Source organism: Periplaneta americana, chromosome 7, assembly GCF_040183065.1.
Source record: "Periplaneta americana isolate PAMFEO1 chromosome 7, P.americana_PAMFEO1_priV1, whole genome shotgun sequence".
Classification (NCBI taxonomy): Eukaryota; Metazoa; Arthropoda; class Insecta; order Blattodea; family Blattidae; genus Periplaneta; species Periplaneta americana.
Genome location: NC_091123.1, coordinates 159406281 through 159429771, shown reverse-complemented (window position 1 = coordinate 159429771; position 23491 = coordinate 159406281). Strand labels below are relative to the sequence as shown.

The following is a 23491-nucleotide window of genomic DNA, read 5'->3' as shown; positions in this document are numbered from 1 at the left end:
CCATTTAATTATTGCATTAAAATTTTAATATTGTAGTTTCGATGTTTCTATCTGCGCTAGTGGATGCTGAAATTCATGGAAAATCCGATAGGCAGCATCACAATTCGGATGTAACCATAGCTACGAGCACAAACATCAATTTGTGAAATGGTGGACAACTGGCTGTTGAACACAAGGTGAAAGTTGTTCTGGTTTTCGCCGAAACCAAGAGTGTTGTGAGGAATCAGAGATGTTTCCGTACTCACTTTAATACAAGATGGATTCCTAGCAAGCAGACAATTTACAGACTGTCCCAACAGGTTGAAACTAATGGTTCTGTGTTGAAAAAATGCGGCCTACAGACAAGGCCTACTTTCATGTGAACGGTGTTGTGAATAAACAAAACGTTCGATTCTGGGCGAGGGAACCTCCTCGCATATTGCATGAAAAAGAAATGTTTGGGGCAATTTCGAGCCATGGAATCATCAGTCCAATTTTCTTCGATGAAGCTGTCAACCAAGTGCGATACAAAACCATGTTGGAAAGCAGTTTTATCGCCCATCTCATGGCAAAAGATCTCCCTATGGAAACACAATGGTTCATGCAGGATGGAGCCCATCCACACACTACAAACACTGTTCTGGATTACCTGCACGAGATGTTTGATCTTCGTGTGATGTCACATCGGTTTCCTGAACGCCATGGCTGCGGCAAAATGTGGCCACCTCGTAGCCCGGACATTAATCCGTGCGATTTCTTTTTATGGGGATTCTTAAAAGTCTACCACAGGAGGCCAGAAAATGTGGTGCAACTCAGAGCCCTTCTAGTGGAGTTGTCCCATGCGCTATCTGAAGACTTGTGTCGAAAAGTGGTGACAAATGTAAGGATTTGTTTGCAAGAGGTTGTGAGGTAAAATGGCGGTCACATGGAACATGTTCTGCATTAGAGATAAAATTCCAAATCCTATTAATTCTGTATAATTTTGTAAAGCCTTAATACAAATCAGTACATGTTATGTGTAAAATAAATGGTATGACATTTCGTGTGCCACCCTGTATAAATTACTTCTATTACTTGATCACTGAACATACACCAACATATTGTATTACTATGTCAGTGAGTTTGTCTGAAAGTATTTATATTTGATAATATATCTTACACAAATTACGAATAAAATTAAATTTAAGGGGACACTCAACTATATTTTGGAACTTTTTTCCTATTTGACCAATCTTTTTCAAATTTGAAGGAAAAGTTTAATATACACATGGAAAGTAACATGCAAAATCTCAGCTCATTAGATCCAATACTTTTCAAAGCAAAAAATATTTCAATTTTTAATCAATCATTAATTGAAATATCACTTTTAATTATCATTTTTTATTTTTTGGCTTAGTGCATTTGACTGTTACTTCTCAATGAATAGGGGAAGAATTCTGCGTATTGATTTAGTTCTGTCACGTAAATTTGTGTAGAAATTTAATTTTTCATTTCTATGACACTTTTTCTCCAATTTTTAAGTTGAGTGTCCCCTTAACATATGGCCAATGAAGACTGACATACGAAACTGTATAATATATTCCTGATTTTTATAATGAATTTTGGAAGGTCGAAGAGGGCAGAGTTTCAATTTTCATAAATCAACCATAATGAATCCAAATTAATCAGGAAATCAAGCACTGCACGTGCTTAAATAAGATGATTTCAGTGTGCTACATATATCTTACCAATTATTTATTCAAATGTATACCGTATTTTGTTTTAAAAACAAAGTACGCATGGATATTAGATTAAATATACCTTACCTTCAAGATGAAGAAACAGTTACCAAATGATAAAGCATTTGGATCTGAAGAAATACTTATGCTACCTGTGCATCAGAAGAATCTGAATTCAATTTAGCCAGAGGCAAAAAATTAATGCTAATAACTAAAGCATCAGATATGAAATTAGGTGGTGATAAAACAGTGCTGAAACTGGATACATAATATTAAACAGGGGAAACTTACTCTGGAGCAAAAGAAATACTTCATGTGAAGTGGTTTATACCTTTCTCCCAAGTTCAACTTGACAAGAAAGGAAAAACTCCATTAATCCATTGTGGATTTGAATTAACTCTTCAGCTACTTTGCAAGCTTTCAAAACACAACCTACAATAAATATCAATCAATTACTCGTGCAGTATGGTGCAAACATGCTATAACCAAGTGCAAGCAGGCAAGCAAGCACAATTCTATTCTCCATACTACGATACTATTTGGTGCAATACAATACTTCCGTCCTTTTCATCATGTCAAACCGCACACGCAACCCATATCTTAAAAGACTCTAAACTGGGACAAAATCTAATGTAGTAGACATGAGGAAGAGGTTTCGCCTGTAGTGTCTTAAGTTTTTGTCAGAGGATTAATCGAAGTATCTTATCTACTTTACCACATTCAAAATAAGATATTCTTCAAAAGTAATGATATCCAATATCTGTAGAAAATGATTTATAATTATAATTATGATGACCATTTCAAAAAAGAAAATGACATTTCACGACGAGAAAAACTTATTGCAACAGTTTTAATTAAGTTGTCCCCTTACTTCATGAAGTCAACCAAACCCTGAAAACATTAATAAATCAAAAGAATCAAATTGGTTTCTTTTTAGTAAATGCAGAACATCGATACGCATCTTAATGACTAATTCTAGATATCAGATGAGATATTTTGGTTGATTTTCCCAAAGTAACAGAAACAGTCACAAGGAAATATCTTTCCAACGAATAGCACTACTATGAAACCATGTATGCTTTCATTATGTTAAGATTACCTCCTCCAAACCATATTATTATTTTCTATCCGTATGAAAAATTTGTTCAAAATTCTAATTCAATCCCTATTACCATCTTTACAGTTCGAAAAAAATTTAATTTTCTTAATTTCTACACCTATTTTATGAAGAGTACTGGGTAGAGCTGGTAACACTATTTTCGCATGCAAATATAAATATATAAATTATTTTTTTCCTCCATGTCCTTTGCATGGTGTGATAAACAAATGTTGGTGACTTGTGACCAGGGGCCTGTTTCTCAAAAATACTAGTTTAGTAGTTCACCAGTTACTAGTTACTAGAGTATATTTCACCAGCTCTAGTAGATTCTGTTTCTCAAACTATTTTACCAGTCTAATAACTTGTGACAATTTTTCACTAGTCACATGATCTGTTTCACTAGTCAGCTGATTGAGTTCATTTGTTTATAGCCATTGGTAGGTATTGTTATTTGATATTAGAAGGCTAAGTTGTTTGTGTTTTGGTTTTGATTTCTCTTTTCGGTTGAAATTCCATCAGTTGAAAGCAAATTAACTATACTCAATATGATTAATGAATCAAAGAATTATTATTTGGTGCTTTTTCAAGCATGTTAACAAAAAATGATGAAGTAAACGAATGGACAAAAAGTGTTGTAATGTGTGGGGCTATGGAACTGATACCTCAGAACAAAGATTATGCATACGTTAGGGACACTTACTGGCCCAACATTAAGAAAGTAATTTTGATAAGTACCAATTCAAGTTCACAGTATTGTAATATGAACATATGATGTAGCTAGTGGGTCTACTGCCAACATGAATGCCACTTATGACTTGATGAAAAATTCGCTAATTTTTTTTTTTTTTTCAGTTTTATATTTGATCTATTCATAAATTATTGTCGTTTTATATTTAATTTGTAGGCTAAAGTTGACAATGCCAGAAGAACTGGCAGTGGAGGAGGAAAGCCAGTAAAAATTACTGCAGTTGATGAATTGGTATTATATTATTAGGAAAAAATTCTGCAAGTGTTGCTGGTCTAGGACAGAAAGACTAGACGGCATTGGAAAATAATCAACATCCCGATTTGTAAAGCAATTTGTATTTGAAGCTTTGCTGAAAATGCAAGACTTCTATTTTTTTTGTCTTGTTATGGCAGGTCCCACTATATTTAACAACTTTTTCAAGCTTTTCAGTACTTTACCTAAACCGTTCATTATATTTAAACAATGCTCCCGTAAAGGAATAATAATTGTTCTTTCTCGATATAGTTTCAGCTCTTCTCACAACTTCTTCATCACTTCATTTGGAATCACCAAACCAGATATTAAAAGAAAATAACTACAATATTTTGTTTTATCTGAGAAAGGTTGTCACTGGTAACTGATAATGTAGAAATCATCAGTCTTTAGAGTCTTGTAGGAATATTCCTGTTGAATACTAGTGTAATCAACTAGATTAGCATTTTGAGAAACAGAATCACTTATGAACTGGTGAAATCGACCAATATCACTAGTCTGTGAACTGGTAACTACTACTTTACCCTTGTAGTTTCTAGAAACACAGACTTGCACAATAAACTAATATTACTAGTGTACAGACTAGTATTACTAGTCCATGAGTTTTGAGAAACAGGCCCCTGGCAACAGAAAGAAATTATGTTTCATTGTTTTAATATAGGCATGGACAAAGAAAAGTCTAATGAATGTATGATTTGAGGCTTACTCGGCGTTGGTTTGCTAATATGTTTTCGCGGGATATCAGCCGAGTTAAAATTTTGGAATGTCCCAAGCTTTCAACTGCTATCTCTGCAGCCATCTTCAGAGAAGACAAAATCAAAGAGCATAAGAGGAACCTGAGGCTCTATTACCTGGAAAAATCTGCAGTGGCGCAACACAGCATAGAAAAGGAGCATAAAATACTGTTTGACCACACCAAGGTCATTAACAAATCAAGCCACTACTGGGATCGTACAATCAAGGAGGCCATAGAGATTAAGCTGGAGAAAAACAACTTTAACAGAGACGGTGGACTGCAGCTCAGTCAGGCATGGACACCGGCCTTGGACCAGCTTAGGCCCTCTTACAATCAAGGTCACGAAGATCACGGACCGAAGACGGCAACCAATTCCAACCGGCGGAACAGGACTCGTCGCCCGCCAAACTTCACACAAGAATCCCGGGAGGGGCGGAGCTTACGAGGAATGATAATTCCCGGCCCCGGATTGGCCGATCTGCCAACCAATCCCATATCACCTGAGACAGCCTAACATCTATATAACCCACGACTTTCTGGCCAGACACAACTTCCCTGAAGATGGCTGCAGAGATAGCAGTTGAAAGCTTGGAGCATTCCAAAATTTTAACTCGGCTGATATCCCGTGAAAACATATTAGCGAAAAGTCTATTGAATTTACGATTATCAAGAGTTAGGAACACCTATTATAAAAAGTTCTAATCTCACACATTTCAAACTTGTCTCCATATCAAAAACATATTATTTGGGAAAATGAGTGGAATAAAAATAGTACTTTTTCAATGTGACATATCCCCATACGTTCATTTTTCCGTAAAAAAAATATGACGTGTCTCTCCGCAAAAAAAACTTTGAATAGTACATATTACATGGATAATTTGTTATGAATATAAATCCAATGCAAGAACGAGAAAAATAAATAAATTACAGTGAAATGTCTTATCTGAGGTGATTTCTTATCAATGCAATCAAACCTTTCAAAAAAGTAAACAAACATTGGTAATTATAGATGATGGAAAATGAAAAGCCTTACAAAAATAAAAAAACTACTTCGGGATGGATCCTCTTGCTCCGATCATCAAGCCTATTACTTCTATCTGTTGTAATTGATACTTGTCTTGATAAGACGGGATTGTTGGTTCATAGATGAATTGTTTCTCCTTACGGACATTTTGCGGTTGGCTCTTGCAAGTCTCGAAATGAACTGTAGGGTCAATTATAAAACCTCTACGATGGTCCTGGAAAGCGATCATATCTATCCTAAGTGTACTGCCAGTGGATGATAGACCATGAACCTCTTCAAAAACAGTAAACCCAGTATTACGCAGTGCTTGAGCAATGGCGCTTCTTACTTTGTGATGTCTGGTTTTGCGTAAAGCCTCACCATGAGGGCAAGAACCGAGGACGTGTGGGAGAGTTTCTATCTTGCTGCTGCAATGACGGCAGCAGTTGTTGTCCATGGTCCATTCATTTTGAAGAACTATATAGTTCACGTTAGCATACAAAATTTCAGCCCTTTATCTTAAGTAGTTTCTGAGTAAATTTATTTATTTTTTATTTTATTGGGTTATTTTACGATGCTGTATCAACATCTAGATTATTTAGTGTCTGAATGAAATGAAGGTGATAATGCCGGTGAAATGAGTCCAGGGTCCACCACCGAAAGTTACCCAGGATTTGCTCGTATTGGGTTGAGGGAAAACCCCGGAAAAAACCTCAACCAGGTAACTTGCCCCGACCGGGATTCGAACCCGGGCCACCTGGTTTCGCAGACAGACGAGCTGACCATTACTCCACAGGTGTGGACCTGAGTAAATGGTTCCTGAATTTAGACTAACATATTTTTTTCAATACCCTTTTTTCTGTCATTCCTGTATTAAAACAACGAAAAATAATTTGTCTCTGTGGCCAGCTCACAACTCACAAACACTTGTTTATCACACGGTACAAAGGACATTAGTCTGTGTTTGATAGAAACATAGAAAAAAATAATTTATATATTCATATTTATATGCGAAAATACTGTTGCCAGCTATATCCAGTACCCTTAAATCTACTTAAACTTCTAATTTTAAATTCATACAATATTTATTTTCAAAGAAATGCCAGTTAACACGTAACAAAACCAAACTAATGTAATTTGATAGACTGCAATACTATGCTTTTCAAGGTAAGACAGAATTGAAAACTATGTTCGAACTAATTCCATGAAAACTGAATGTTATCTATACATAATATACTACAGATATAAATATTTCAATTCCAATCAAAGAGGCAGTCTTGCTTTTCTCAATCAGAAGTGTAAAGTTCATCCTGTCACATGGTGTTTGTCCCATTCACGGGGAAATTTATACAAGACACATTTCTCAATTCAAAATGGAACGTTTTTAGAAAGTGGTAACTAAATTTAGTTGCTGTGAGCATGTGGCAAAAATAAGAAAAATAATAAATTATGAAGGTTAAAGAATGTGCACAAAGCTAAATTTAAAAATAAAGTGCAAGTAAAAGTGTATATTAAGAAACAAATAAATCAAGTGTTATAACCAAAATAAACCTGAAAAATCACAATCTCAAATGATCTCATGCACAGTAATCAAGGATAGGAGTGTTAAAGGATTGAAAATATTAGGATTTCGATATTAGTGACACATCAATAAGATCTTCCAAATTTCAATTTTCCCAGTGGTCAACGTGGAGCAATTATATTCCCATCATGTTGTAAAGGGTAAAAAGATTTAGCGTAACAAACTGGTTCCATCTTCAGGAACTTCCATTCTTCTTCATGTACAGGAGAATGCAAGAAGTGAGAGTCTCAAAGCGAAGAAATTTTATAGAATCTGATATAACTGATTTAAATGCAAGAAGATGATCTAAAATTCGCACATAAATGCTATTAGTGCACAATTTATACCATCAGTTTACATACATGGTTTAATGTTCACTTCAGAGCTGTTCAAGCAGTTATTACACTGTAAACAAATTCTGTTCGTTTACATAAATTCCATCCTTACAATAAATATTTAACAGGGCTTCCAAAATGGCTTCTCTCTCACATCCAGTAGAAATAAATATACATGCACAACCACACTCCAAACCAATATTATTTTGCTGAACTCTTTATGCGCCAATCTCGGATTCTTGTTAGCAATTCTAGCATGGTTATTTGCATACCAATCACATCACCGTTTAGTTAATTCTGAAAGTAAGACAGTGTTTAATTGAGGCCTTCAACATTTCAGCACCAGTTTCACCAATTCTGTTATCTTTTCAAAAGTCACTGACAACTTTTTTCACAGACAGAAAGCTATTATAACGGTTACTGCTCCAGACTTTGATTCTTGTGTTTTCTTTTTCTTTTTCTCTCTCTTTTCCTCTATCAGAAACTGCACTAAGTTGAAATCACAACCTCCGTGAATTAAATTTTACAATTTTTCAGTTTTTAATATATCACTGAATATGCAATCATATTTCTCGAAACTCTATTTGTAAATTTTAAGTGTTACTAGCATTATATGTTACTAATATTTATTGTACTTATCTGATGCATGTAACCTATAAGATAAAACATTGTAATAAATATAATATATAGATCATTTTTTAATTAATAACAGTGTATATCTCCAATAAATGATTTCTTAGCATCGCCACAGATACACTTGCTTGTACTTGTCACTATCTCTGTCACTAGAGAGTTATTGAAATTTATATTTTCCCCGCCATTCATAAAATATTTTGATATGATACCTCTTGCACAAAAGGGGAGATCTATAACTGAAACTTGAATAATATATTTCAGTATTATTTGTATTTATCCTGGTAATAATGAACAGTTTGACTCGTAGACATTTTGTTTTTCAGCATTAACTTCCCATGATTGTATGAGAAGATTCGAAGAGAACGGCAGTCACGTAGACCTTCGGCTCTCCCCTCCTACCAATAATGCATAACACAATGTCAATACAGAGGTTGCTGTCGTCTGCGATACACCAAACTTTTCTGTTGATTTTCGAGATCGTCATTTTTTTTTCTGGTTATTATATGCTTATTTAAGTTGTGTTAACTCTCGCTAAGTGGTTTTATATTTTATTTTATCCATCTTAGTATTTATTTTATTGTTTGTAAATATTTTTGTTTTATTATTATTATTATTATTATTATTATTATTATTATTATTATTATATTAAAATGGATTTGAGGGAGGTGGGATATGATGGTAGAGACTGGATTAATCTTGCACAGGATAGGGACCGATGGCGGGCTTATGTGAGGGCGGCAATGAACCTACGGGTTCCTTAAAAGCCAGTAAGTAATTATTATTATTATTATTATTATTATTATTATTATTATTATTATTATTAATTATTATTATTATTATTATTATTATTATTTTTATTTTTAATTATCTCACTGAACTAATTTTAATAATTATTATTTGTGCTATTTATTTTGTTGCATTTGGTCAATTGATTAAGGTAAACTATTATATTGATTATATTTTATCTCACTGCCATTTCTATCATTCATTCTCATCATCATTTGTTGTTTTGTTTGTATCTTGTGCTAAACTGTAATTGGCCTTGTGCTGTTGTTTCGCACATTAATATTATAAATAAATAAATTATTATTATTATTATTATTAATGAATTAATTTGTATTACTATCTTTGTATCATCTCTGTCACGGATATTCTATTATTATTATTATTATTATTATTATTATTATTATTGTTACTATTATTTCTAACATCAACATTATTACTGATCTCTGTAAAATTTATGTAGACTACTGGACTGTACCCGAGAATGAGCATATGCTCATTTCGGATATATATTCATATGCATCATTTAAAATGTAAATTGTGAATAAATTTAAATTTGAATTTGAAATCATATTTATGAAAATTGCCCATCTTTTGACAATACAATATCATCCATATATAAATTATCCTTCATTTGAAAAACATGTTATAATAAATAAAGTCCATGTATTCGTAATAGCACGGACAATTAGATTCTAAAATGAACCAATTCTGGTTCTTCGAGACTTTTATTTTACATATGGCAGGGCTTGTAAATGGCAAATGTAGCTAGGTCAAAATCTGTTATAAAGGTACCAATTTTCTAGCCAATGTCTGTGTATTTTCTATTACGGCACTGGAGTCACTACTTCTGGGTCAGTTGTGTGAAATAATTTTGTGTAATCTCATTCAAATACCAGAATGTGGTCAGACTGGTCCTGTCTGGAGTATTACTTTATGTCTGATGCTCACAGTTGCTTCCATGCAACTTTTGTAGTCCTTGAAATCACTCACACACAAACACACACTCATTGCCAAAGTAACTTACTACAAAGAACATATTTCTGAAGCCCTGAATGTTGAGAGATATCAAGCTGTAGGAGATGTTTCTGATTCTTCAAACCATCAGGCTTCTGTAACCAAAAACTGTGACTGGGACCCTGTAAAGGATTATACACGTAATGCATGTTGGAAGAATTAGAACATATACCACACATAATGTGTGAACATATAATTATATCATTTAGAAAGTCAGATAAATAACTTTCAAGATATTTACACAATTTCATTTAGCTTCAAGTTAGTAAGTACAACGTTTAAAAATATAAACTAAGTACATGTGCTCTGGAGCAGGATAAAGATTCGATTACACCGGAGCTCCAAAACGATTTCACTACAAAACACAAACGGTGCTCTTAAATTTTGAAAGATATGCTGGACACTGATTATTTTTTACTACAAAAGCTTATTAAATGAACTAGAATACACATTATTTCACTCAAAAATGATTGCAAAAGCATTGTATCACTTTGTGAATGTAATACACATTCATTTTAATTCAACATAGAAATAATACTATTAAACGACTTCCAACATGAAGTACAGTATATAAATTTCATGAATGATAGTAAAATGAGAGGAGTTTGTATGGATGTACAGAGGGAATCGGCAGTCTATCTTCATCTCCTAGAGGGGGATCTCAAAGTTGACATCTAGTTTGGCAGATCTTGCCAAGCTGACGATATTTGACAGCTTGACAGACAAACGTGCTGCTTCGTCCAAGTTGTCGCAGGCCAGAATCTTGAGTCCCGAAGCTGCGATCAGAACCTTAGCGTCATCCACATTTGTACCCTGTGAATTACGGGAAAGAAACACCAAACATTTCTGTATCAAATGGATCACTTCACAATCTGTAAATCTAAAACAAAATTAATTGCAATATTACTGTAAAATGTTAGTAAAACAATAATGCTCGCATATTTGGTTAGATGTAACTAAGTTAAATACATTCACCACAATACTTGCAGCTGGTACCCACACAATAAATGGTATTTTTAATAGCATGTATATTTACTGAAGAAAAGGAACCATTTGAAATGAAGTCGCAAGGCTAGGGAAGAAGCACAATGGTTACACACCCACACCTGGAAGAAACACAAGAGGGTTTCACAAAAATTAGATATGCCACAAAGTTGAAAAGCAGGTTTACACGGCAGCTGGTTAGTAATGAAGAAAGGTTGAGTTAAGTTTTTGAAAGGAATTTAACAGTAGGACAGGAAGAAAAACCAAATAATAAACATATTAATACAAAGAGACAATAAAATTAACACAAAGGTCCAAGGACAAACACGTTTAACTTCATGCATTATTTACATTATATTATATTTATCAATATTTTCTAGCTTCTAAAACAATATGGAATTACTACAGGTAACCAAGAAGTGTAAATCCACTATGAAATACAGCAGCATACATTTCTTTCTGTTTATGGACCTTCCATCAAAATATTAGGAACCAAGAAGGATGATGACTTCATTGTTAAATCCAGAGCATTAGATACACACACATTTCTTTCTGTGGCTGCAAAAGGGTATCTGTCAGATACAGGGGGAGAGCCATTAATCCTTCCCATTGAAGGCTTTAAGGAACCAACCTGGACAAATGCCCAATGTCCCATCCCTACCTTCCCGTGGTGCAGCTGTTAGTAAGCATAATTTTACGAGCTGAACTAAAGGGAGCGGCTACTCATCCATTAGCATTGGTCAGCTTGAAGAGTTAATGACTGAATTTGGAATAATTTTCCTCTATCCAATACCTAATTCCCTCATTACCCTTTCCTATCCAGTCCTCTGACTGAACTCTTACTTTCTTCGACCCCGATGGCATTAGAGCATTCGTGGCCTAGGGGTTCATTTCACTTTCCTTCCTACCCTTTCTACTTTTCTGTTCCTAGTGCTGACCTATGGCACTAAAATCGTCCTCCAGTGGCTTAAGGAGGGAAAGCTGGTGATCAACAAGATCTCCCAGCTAGGTCCAGTGGACCCGTCGACCAACAGCAGGTGTGGTCCTCCAGACATTCTGGGGGTTGTATGTGAATGAAGTAGCCACCAAAACGTTAAAATATGATGTTCACTTAAATCAGCTACAACTTGCCATTTTCTGTTGTGGCTGACCATGATAATATCTTTGAAAAATATTGGAGTGCAAGAGGTCAAATGACTTTATTGTCAAACGCCTGGCATTAGAAAACAACAACATTTCTTTCTGTATCTCAGGAACTATCAGAGCAATCTATTTGAAATTTTTAAGACAGATAAAGAAAACTAATGAACATTCCCTGTAAGTTTCAACATTTTAGTAAACATATACAAATTTCAATAAAATATTTTAAAAATAGACATTGCAGAAAAGAAACTGAAAACAATTTTTCTCACAAACTAGTGGAGTAACTGGAACGAAATTTTTTTACATAGAATAAAATTTTGGAAACTAGAATCATTTTTCTATGTTGGTTTGAAATTTATATGTGATTATTTTGGAAATTTGAAAAATTAATATAATTTTCTTCATATTTCGCAGTGATTATTGGTATGGACTTCTATGAAATAATTAAAATATTTGAATAATTTTAGTTCACATCGGACATGATTGAATAAATGTTTCATGCAGATTGGTCAACTAATCCTGAGAAACTGTAGAGGATGACCTACTTTAATGGAGATATAAGCATAATTTCATGAATTTTAAGTAAATAATATTTGTATTAATATTGTGGAACCAAATTGCATGTGAAGTAGAATTTTCAGAACATGGACTCCTATAATGATGCTATTAGTTATCTAGCAGTAGAAGACTTTTGAGATAAGTAGTAAGTGACCATTTTCTGTGATTTTCTCGAAATTACGAAATGAGGATTTAACTTGTTTTGTATATTTGAACTTCATTCGTATTATTGATCCTTCACTAATTAATCTTGAATCTTGGATACGTGTTAGATGAAATAAATATGGCAATAAACAGAAAAGTTTACGGGAAATTAAGAAACATTACATTGTCCACTTTTGAAACTAAGATCGCCTTTTGTCCGTTTTTGAAACAGTGATGGCCCTAGTACAAAACCCATAACCTGGACAATGATGAGAAAATCCTATTCTAAAACCATTTCAGGGTTGAAAAAAAAAAAGTACAAAAGGAGGCATGGTATTTAAATGCACATGTCTCACACCAATAAAATTCTCTTAGAAGTTTCGAATATTATTTTTCTCTAATAAATCATACATCAAATTAATTCTAGAGAAATGTAGATTTTTTACGCCTAAAAACAAAAAATGTAATTTTTTACCATTTTACACTTCCTGGTTACATTAAGGGAAGATGGTTGTTGTAAAAGCAGAAAAAAAAAAATAGCCTGAAATCAGACTGCCATAGATTTGGTTTTAATGATCGTAACTTTTTTTAAATTTTTTGTGCTAAATAAGGGAACTTTTGGCTATTGAATTAACATAGAATGGTTTTTATGTACTGCATTGTAATAATAATAATCCGTGGCGCTACAGCCCGTGAAGGGCCTAGACCGACCAGCCGGCTGCTGGCCTCACGCCCACATGCCGAACCAGAGGTGGACGATCATCCAACCAGAATGGAGGTATCGTGTGGTTAGCACGATGATCCCCCCAGCCGTTATAGTTGGTATTTGCAACCGGATTTCGCTACCTATCGTAGCTCCCCAAGTGCATCACGATGCTGGGTGGGCACCGGTCCCATACACTGGCCGAAATTTCATGAGAAAATTTCTTCCCCCATGAGGACTCGAACCAGCGCGCATTCCGTAACGCGAGTCCTAGGCGGGATGCCTTAGACCACGACGCCACGTTGCGGGATGTACTGCATTGTAAACTATAAATTAATTTTGATTACTTTCTACCTGAAAAGTACATTTTTCATTCTATTGGTACATCTTTTTCGGAAACTATTCAACTTAGGGTTATGAAATGTTCAGGGCAAGTTACCACACGTACAGAATGGAAGTGAAATAATCCTGCAGATCGAAAGGCACAATAGGGTACACTTAAATGAATAGAAAACCTATATTATGTTTTGTGATTAAATGCACAGTTAATTCGAAAATTGAGTTTGAAGTTTCAGCAGTCTGGCAACATCGCGCTAACACACTGCTCTTTCTTCTCATAATAACAGATGTAAAAGGTCTGTCTGCCTTAGTGAACTACCTCCCATCTCCCTTTCTGGCTACAATGTTGCAAGCTGGTTGCATCGGTCAATGGCTTCAAATTAGTGGTGGTGTTTTAATTAAATTTACATGAAAACCATTCACGCTAGTGAATTATGACAGAGGAATAAATGATTCTTTATTAGATTTTCTATCGATATGGACAAAAATTACAATCTTATTCGCAATAGTTACCAAATAAGAGGGTGTTAAACATTTGGAGAAAAACTTTTTTCCTCAGAGAACTATGAACTTTCCACCAATATGGTATAACACTTTCTTGTTACATACAACATGAGCTATTCACACTGAAAAACTACAGGGTTATTTCGCTTCCACCCTAAATTATAGTCTAAGTGATACAGTTATTTTAAAATATCTCAACAAATTTCTGATTTGTGTTCATTTTTTAGACGGAAAATTTTAATTTTTTTATAACGACAAATATTAATTTAAGCCACAAAATGGATTCGGAACAGCTCAAAATCTGTGCTTCAGTGGCTGGCCATGATAATATCTTTGAAAAATATTGGAGTGCAAGAGGTCAAATGACTTTATTGTCAAACGCCTGGCATTAGAAAACAACAACAAAAACATATTCATTTAAGCTCTAGTACAAAAATAATGGACAAATTAAAAGGTATTGTATGGTTTTACTTTAGCATCCTCGACAATAAGTGGTTGAAATTTCATTACAATCAGAACTATAGGAAATGAATAAAGTGTACCAATGTATAGAGATATAATAATTAAATACCTTTAAAATGTAAAAATTAATTTCTAGCTTACAATGCATTAGATAACAGCCATTCTAGATTAATTCAATAGTCGAAAGTTCTCTTATTCAGCACAAAAGATTTCAAAAAGCAACGATTACTAGGACCAAATTTATGGCAATCTGATTTCTGGCAGTTCTTTCACATGTTTCATACAACATAACAACTATCTTGCCTTAAAGAAATCAATTTATTTTTCTAATTAGTTCACTATGTGAACAAAACATTTAAAGCAACAGCTTCAAGATACATGAACTTCATTAGCATATGCAATACCCACACCAGAAAAGAGCAAGAAACAAAGTAGTAACTTTAAATAGAGCTTCTATAAATTTTAAGCATTATGGACTGTATGTCTTTAATGAGCACATTTCTCTTCTACCAAAACAAATTAAGTACACACCGTCAGAAGTTAATTTAGGGCGTCTTTATTGTCTAGAACTAGAGAATCAAATACAAACGCAGTTCTATAATGAAGGAATCATAACTAATGCAATAACCTTTATTACTAAGTCATGGTAAAGAAATTCAGTGAACTAAAAGTTTGCTACAATGCAAACTTAAAGGAAAACAAAAAAAAATATGTTGTCCAGATAAATATATTAAGATTAGATAAATAATGGTTTAAGTAACAATCATGACCATTATTTCCCCTTTTAGGCCTCGTGGCCTATTACAGTTTCAGTCAGTTGTTTCTTCAACCGTTCCAAACTTCTTTGCTCTTTAGGTTGGTAGGGTAGGAGTTGTTTGGGTATCCATCCATTATCCATTATCTTTATGTGCTGTATTTAATTCGTTTGTAGTTCTGAATAAATTCCAAAACTGACTGCATACATAATTCTTTCAAAGCCTCCAAGATCATTTTATGATCCAAAAGTGAATACCCAGCTGGTTTTCTTATATATCGCATCTCTGGTGTTGTTAGTCGATGCCGATTTGATTTCTTTATAGTTCAAGCTTCACTTACATAAATGGTTTTGCCAAAGTTTCATGAATTTTGAACAGAATGTTTTTTTCGCACTAGAGAACATTTAAACATTGGATTTGATTCCCATAACCTTCATAAATTGTTACACTTTCAAAAACATACCTTTTTCTTTAATGTACGACATTCCACAGTCTAATAATTAAAATAATTAACTTGTTGAAAATACTGACATAATTTAAAAATGCAGTTATATTGTCAGACTCCAAAGCAGCTATTCTATCAATCGTCTCTAAACACACACTTTCATCTCAAATAGCAGAAATAACTAAAATGCTCTCTCAATTAATATCACTCAATAAAAGAATTGTACTCCAATGGATACCATCCCATTGTGGAATCCTGGGAAACGAGAATGCGGATGCTTTAGCAAAGAAGGGCAGCACTGTTACTTACAGACCTGTTACTAAATCTATGTATTACTCTGTGAAAAGATTTATTAAATCTACATACTTAGATTTCAACAAACAAAATTTGATAACACAATCTCAAGGGAAAAAATGGAACTCTTCGCATCATAATCCACAGTTAATTCCCGATTTACCACAAAAATCGTCTGTAGCTGCATTTAGATTGGCAACACGCCATGACTGTTTGGCCAAGCACCTGCATAGAATTGGAATATATCAGTCCCCTAACTGTCCATTGTGCAACTCAAACCAAGAAATGGATTCGGAAGACCTAAAAATCTGTGCTTCAGTGGCTGACCATGATAATATCTTTGAAAAATATTGGAGTGCAAGAGGTCAGATGACTTTATTGTCAAACGCCTGGCATTAGAAAACAACAACAGATACTGACATAAATTTTACTTCTGACATACCGTACTCTTAGCCAGAGAAAACCATAATTTGGATTTTTTATTAAATATGCAATATTCTAGCTATTATTTAAACATTACTAGAGGTAACGCAGGAAGAGCTTGCCATGGAAAGCTACGCAAACTTTCGGAAACGTTCGGGTGCACTCGACCTCGCTTCGATTCGATTGGCAGCTCTCAGTCGTCTGCTGGCTTGATGTTTCGAGTGAGATTTATCACAGCGCGTGTAACGTAACGCAAACCTTGTTGCAGAGTAAGTAGTAACGTATGTTGAAAATACAGAAGCACGAATTTTTTTACACATAAAATCACTGAATGAAATGCCAAAGATGTTATAAGAAATATGTGATCGTGTAATAATTGATATTTGACGTTGTAATAAAACACTAATACTATGTGATTTTATTAAAATGTTCCGATAACTAGGGTACTATGGTCGGTTTATTTTAATCTGTATATACTCCCTATGTTATGAGCGGAGCCTGTTTCGTTTTTCATAAATTTGTAAACGTTATAAATAATTCCCTAGTTTGACTGTGTAACGTTTTATTAGCACTTCCTAATTTAGAGTGAAACAGGGGCATTGTTAAGTACATAGAATGTTATACAGAACTCTGTTATTTAACAAACACACTTTGAACTACATAAAACTACTGATATCAGGATAAAACGCAGAATATGTAACGCACACGCTGGCTTCTACCCGCTCTGCACAATACACTCAACGATACGAACAGCTCAAGACCGCGCTTTCGAATGCGCCCTGTAATCAGCATTACGTGATTCTTAGCAGTCCTGTAACGAGCATGGCGGCACGAGGACCGAATATCGTTCTCTGCACATCAGACAAATGGGCAAGCTTTCTTTGCGCTTCCTCTACTGCCCATTGTGTTCAGTAAGTTCAACATATTTTATTTATTATATTACAACTGAAAATTCAATGAAATTATTCCGGTAAAATTCTACAAGAAATTTAGAATTTTTATGCAAGAAAGATAACTATGATAACACAGTAATACCATTCTGCTTGAGAATAACATATTTTATTTGTTTTATATATATTGTGCTAAGTTAAGGCCCAATTGTATAAAACTCCCTGACTAAAGATCAACTTTGATCGAAGATCGAAAAGTAAACCGAGTTCAGACACTTCTTCTATTGTATAAAACTTTTCTGCGATCAAATTACCTTGGTTCAAATGCAATCTAAGTTCACGTGAAAAGGATTTGGCAACATCGCATAAACAGGTGAAATACGTGATGCGCGGACCATGTTATACAAGCATGTTCAGTGTTGCCAATCTAGCGATTTTAACTCTTTTTCAACAACAATTTCTTTTAACTTTTATATTGCTTAAATAGGGATTTAGTGACCTTTTTAGCACCCCATAGTGACAAAATTTAATCTTTCTTTGTTGATAATGAGAAATCTAGCGACTTTACAACTACTTTTTCGCGACTTTCCGTATTACACTCTGTTGGAGACACTGTTTTTTTTTTTGCAATGTAAATAATGGCGGACAATAAGAAGAAGGCTGACTGTTCTCCAAGTTGTTATCATGTTATGGTGTTTGTTACTGCTAAACATAATAAAGCTTTATAAAACGACAATTTTCATTCAGTAATACAGTTAATTGAACATTTATGAATGTACCTATCATATCCATTAATGATTAATGGTTGTTATAAACATAATATAATTAGGCCTATAGGTTATGTTATTTGATACTGCTGAACAGATAGAGTCTTATAAAATATAAGAATGTTTGTGTATTAAGGCAAGAAATTGAAAGAAATATATGTAAATTTACCTAACATATCTATTAATATTAATAATAATGGATATTTTATTTGCACAATCTGTCACTCGTATATTTCAAACAGAAAAGAAATAACTGAACTTGGATCATCTAACTTAATCGGAGAAATTTCTTCAGTCACAGTTGACTTTAGTTTGAGACAAATTAATCTCAGATTAGACTTTATACAACACAAAATTCCAAGTTCAGCTGAAACAAGGATCAATTTAACCTCTGATCCAAGATTAAATGGTTTATACAATCGGGCCTAAATCTTCTACTTTAAGCCTAAATACCATGACTGAGATACCTGTACATTTTGGAATAATAAGTTAATACCCATGACTAGCCTATATAAGGCACTAATTTTAAATGGGAATTAAAGTTTTATTTTAGGAAGTGGAAAATACCTCAGATTCTCGAATGTACAGTTTTATGTAATGAAGAAACAAATTAAATAACTGTTACAAACTTCTATTAAGAGAAAAGAATACAAATACACTATCCAGGCACTATACAGTAGAACTTGGTTATAGCGACCTCGTTTTGTGCGACACCTCGCCTATAACGTCAAATATTCTGTGGTCCCAACTAATTCCCCATAAGACATATGCTTTCCTATCTTGCTTAATAAGACAAACGCATATGCGTCTACCTCGCATATAACGTCATTTTCAACCTCAGTTTGGAATAAGATTTTCTAAGAACCAAAGTATTTTAAGAAATATTGTGTTGAAATCTGACCCTGACAAATTCTTTACAGTCTCCTTCTGTCATAGACCTCTGGAATGCAGGCGGATTCCTCACCCCATTGTAACCTACCCGAATTCATGCGGTATTAGATCAGTTTCGACAGGAAGTTTTCACTAAGTGCACGCATTTTAACGCAGTATGGCCAATAAAAGAAGTGAGTGATGCTTTAGAAGTCATTAGGATTATGAACATGTTCTATGAATTTTTTTACAATTAATGTTGGAAAATATTCAGCTAAGCCTCGTGTTAACAAATGTCAAAATATGTTTAATTATTATTCAGTCAATATGGCTTAAGCATTGCATTACATATGAAATAAAAACATATGAGTATATATTGATGTGTTACATTTTACTTTGATACAAACGTTTTCGCCTCTAATGGGGCATCTTCAGGTACAAATATAAGTATCATCTAAAATCAATTACAATACAAACTTACATATAAAACTACCTTGACTAGAATGAAGTATGACATGGTGACTATGTTATCAATCAACATTAATTGTCCTGTCAAAATTAAAAATGAATTGATTTTATAACAATATGAATGTGCTTAGCCATGCTAAGTAGATCCCTTGTGTGGTATCTCAGATATATTGCGTTGTCAATGAAATCATTATAATACTAAAACTATACAAATTAAAATCTAATATTATCAAATGTGGAGTCAGCGACTATAAAGCATGTGTAGCTAATTTCGTGGAGCAATTGGAATTCTCGTAAATATTCAATGCCCTCGTATAACGTCATGCGAGTCTAATTATCCTACACGAGTTGCTGAACAGAAGGGATGTGTTTTAGCCCGTAATCTGTCTAAACTGCAAACCGATGATAAGTTGTTTGAATCATGTTAATGTGCAGAGCAATGGAACCGTGTGTAGCTATGGCTTGGGTGTTTCCATACAACTTAGCATGGCTAAGCACATTCATATTGTTATAAAATCAATTCATTTTTAATTTTGACAGGACAATTAATGTTGATTGATAACATAGTCACCATGTCATACTTCATTCTAGTCAAGGTAGTTTTATATGTAAGTTTGTATTGTAATTGATTTTAGATGATACTTATACTTGTACCTGAAGATGCCCCATTAGAGGCGAAAACGTTTGTATCAAAGTAAGATGTAACACATCAATATATAATCATATGTTTTTCTTTCATATGTAATCCAATGCTTAAGCCATATTGACTGAATAATAATTAATCATATTTTGACATTTGTTATGTTCTATGAAGCTAGGGAAGGGAGCAGTGAAATTGCAACTGAAATTATGAACATAGAACGTAATTTAGCCCTAGAAAGTGTGTATTAGGCAAGTAGAAGACAACAGAGTAAAATGACTGATTACTTCACTTCTAAGTAAAGTAGTTTGGTGAGTACTGAACAAACTGTTTTAATACAGAATACTGTATTTATAATTCTAGGCCTACATGTATTTTATTATGTTCATTGTAGGCTTAAAAGTCAATACATAAATCTAAAATAAGTCTAATTAAATTTGTTATTTTTCATTTTCCACCTCAATAGATTGATAATGTGAATCTCGGTTACTACGACACTCGTTTATAACAACATAATGTTTAAGTCCCTCGGATGTCGTTATAACCAAGTTCTACTATATTTATATATGAAGACATACAGACAACATTCTTAAAACTCTATACGATGCAAGAAAAAAATTCTCCTGCACTATCTACAAGAACAAATTACACTAACATAAGGACTGCATCTACAACAATTCCCGACCTTCTTTGTAAGGACAATTTTTAGGAAACATTTATGGGTTTCAGTTAGTTCAAATTTATATTTTCAGAGTACTGTGTAGAAATTACTTTCAGTTCATAAGAACTCAATACGATCTGCTACAAAAGTGGGCAAAAAATATCGTCTGACCTTGAGTAAAATTTCTTGTTTTATCCACCTCTGTAACAGGATATAACAGACACAATAGATTACAAAAATTAAACAAGAAGATATATACACCAAACACATATATCTACTCTATTTCCTTTACAGCACACAAAACAATAACGAAACATGCATGCAAGATATTTTACATACCCACACTTAAGGAAACATTAAGCAAGAGGAATAAAAAGCAGTAACACAAATGCTACATTCTTCATATATACCACATCAATATAAACTGCTTGCTGACAAGCAGAAAAATACAACTTCTAAAATTTTATTAAAATGAATTGTGGGTCATACATAAGTGGGGAGGGGCATGAGGAGTTTCTAACCTTTATAATCCTTTCCCAGTCTCGATTGTATTCGCTGCCAGCAACATTCATAGAATATTTTATTAAGGTACTTACATGATCCAGTGCAAACTATGGTAAGAGTAACGGCAGATATTGCATCAGCAGCCAAATCCCCAGAAAGCCAAACCTAAATGGATTCTAATTTGAATGCTTTGAAGCCGTGAGCCAGTTTTTAGTGCTTTGACTGAGAAAGAATTAAAGTTACAATAATGAATAATACATAACTGTATAAGTTGGTAACGAAATACAGATCATTACTATAAACTTCTTACATATGAGAGACGCAAATTCTTAAAATTTCATGAACTCTTCTACAAAACTTCTAATCTCAATAAAAAAAATGAGTTATGTTGATGTTAAGAGTCGCTCCTCTGTACTAAAGGTGATAATGAAAGTTGTTTCCTCATACCTAGTTTTAAAGATAATTTTCGATCAGTTGCCACTTCGATATCAGACATTGGGTGGAGTGAATAAAAATGAAGCAGATATCAGCAGTATTAAGTACTAGTAGTCGTAATTGCTGCTAGTTTATACTAATAAGTACTAGCTTTTTCTTAATTATGTGTGAATAATCTTTTACTAGTCCTTATACATACTAGGTTCAAAAAGTTCCCGGAATTTGCTAGCATCATAGAAACAACGTACCTTAAACACTATTCTACAGCATTTCCTTCAAAATAGTTGCCTTCCGCAACAACACACTTTTGCCAACGCGTGTAGAGTTCCTGGAAGCAGGCCTGGAAGCCATTTTGTGAAACCCGTCTTAGTGCTCTCGTCGCGTTTGCGATAACCTCTTCAGCATTGAATCTCCGTCCTTTCAGATGACTTTTCAGACGGGGAAACAGAAAGTAATCAGGTGGTGAGAGATCAGGAGAGTATGGTGGGTGATCCAAAGCAGTTATGTTGTGCCTGGCAAGAAAATTCTTTACAATAATTGCGCGATGAGCAGGTGCATTGTCATGCATAAGGAACCAGTTGTTTTCTACCCACTTTTCTGGACGTTTCCTTCTCACTGCGTCCCAGAGGCGACGGAGGGTTTCTACGTAAATTCTTTCGTTACAGTACGGCCTTCTGGAATGAACTCATGGTGCATGAGACCCTGAGAGTCGAAGAAAACTTCCAACATAACTTTGCTTTAAGTGTGCTTAAATGCGACAGGCTCATGTCAGTAGATTTACTGGCATGTGAAAGAACTCCTGCGGGACAAAATTCCGGCAATCCGGCGATGCTGATATAACCTCTGCAGTTGCGAGCGTCGTTAAATAAAACATAACATTTAAAATAACTTTGCCTTTGGAAGTGTCCCTAGGAAATTTTTGCTTCCGAGGAGATGTTTTCGATTTCCACTCACATGACTGTCGTTTAGGGACTGGGTCGTAAAAGTAGCACCAGTTTCATTTTGTTTAAGAAATCACTATCTTCATCAGCCATACTGATCATGTCCCCAGCAAAACACAGAACTTGATGTTTGTACTTTGCTCTGTGGACATAATTACAAAATGCGACGAACAAACAAAACACTATGATAAACAATTGCCTACAACTCAAAACCAACAATCGCCATTATCAACAAACTTTAAGGAAATGACATCATGAATGTTACCAACAAAACAAATGTATAATATCCCTTGTTATATATTAATACGAAAAATGGTAGTAAAATTCCGGGAACTTTTTGAACCTAGTAGTATATCAATAATGGATAAACTCCAGTAACTACTTCCTATTCAACTACAGTAGACATGATTTTTACAATTATCAACACTGATTTATTAAAGTTGGCCATGAATTTTAAAACAACAAACAGTGACCCTACATAACCTCAATTTTCAATTAAGAAATTTTAATAATAATCCAGTTTTTTTTAATTATAAGTTATTCAATGTGAGTTCTAACTCAGAAAATATTATAAGTAATGAGAACGATAATCAATTTCGATTTGCATACTGTTATGCTGTGAACACCCAAATATTTAGCAACAACAATTTGACAGCTAGAATCACTAAAAATCTAAGAAAAAGTTTTCATATTC

General features: G+C 33.9%; 1 protein-coding gene across 2 annotated transcripts in view; it reads right to left on the bottom strand.

Moving 5' to 3' along the window:
* Positions 1–23491, bottom strand: part of ScsbetaA (Succinyl-coenzyme A synthetase beta subunit, ADP-forming) — a 52259-nt gene that overhangs the window by 4229 nt on the left and 24539 nt on the right. Inside the window, exon 9 of one of the 2 annotated variants that reach the window (XM_069831709.1) lies at positions 9878–10680. The exons of the other annotated variant lie outside the window; for it this stretch is intronic. Coding sequence (XP_069687810.1) covers positions 10516–10680 — 165 coding nt within the window. The 3' untranslated portion in view covers positions 9878–10515. The remainder of the gene's footprint in view (positions 1–9877; positions 10681–23491) is intronic. 2 annotated transcript variants of the gene reach the window in all.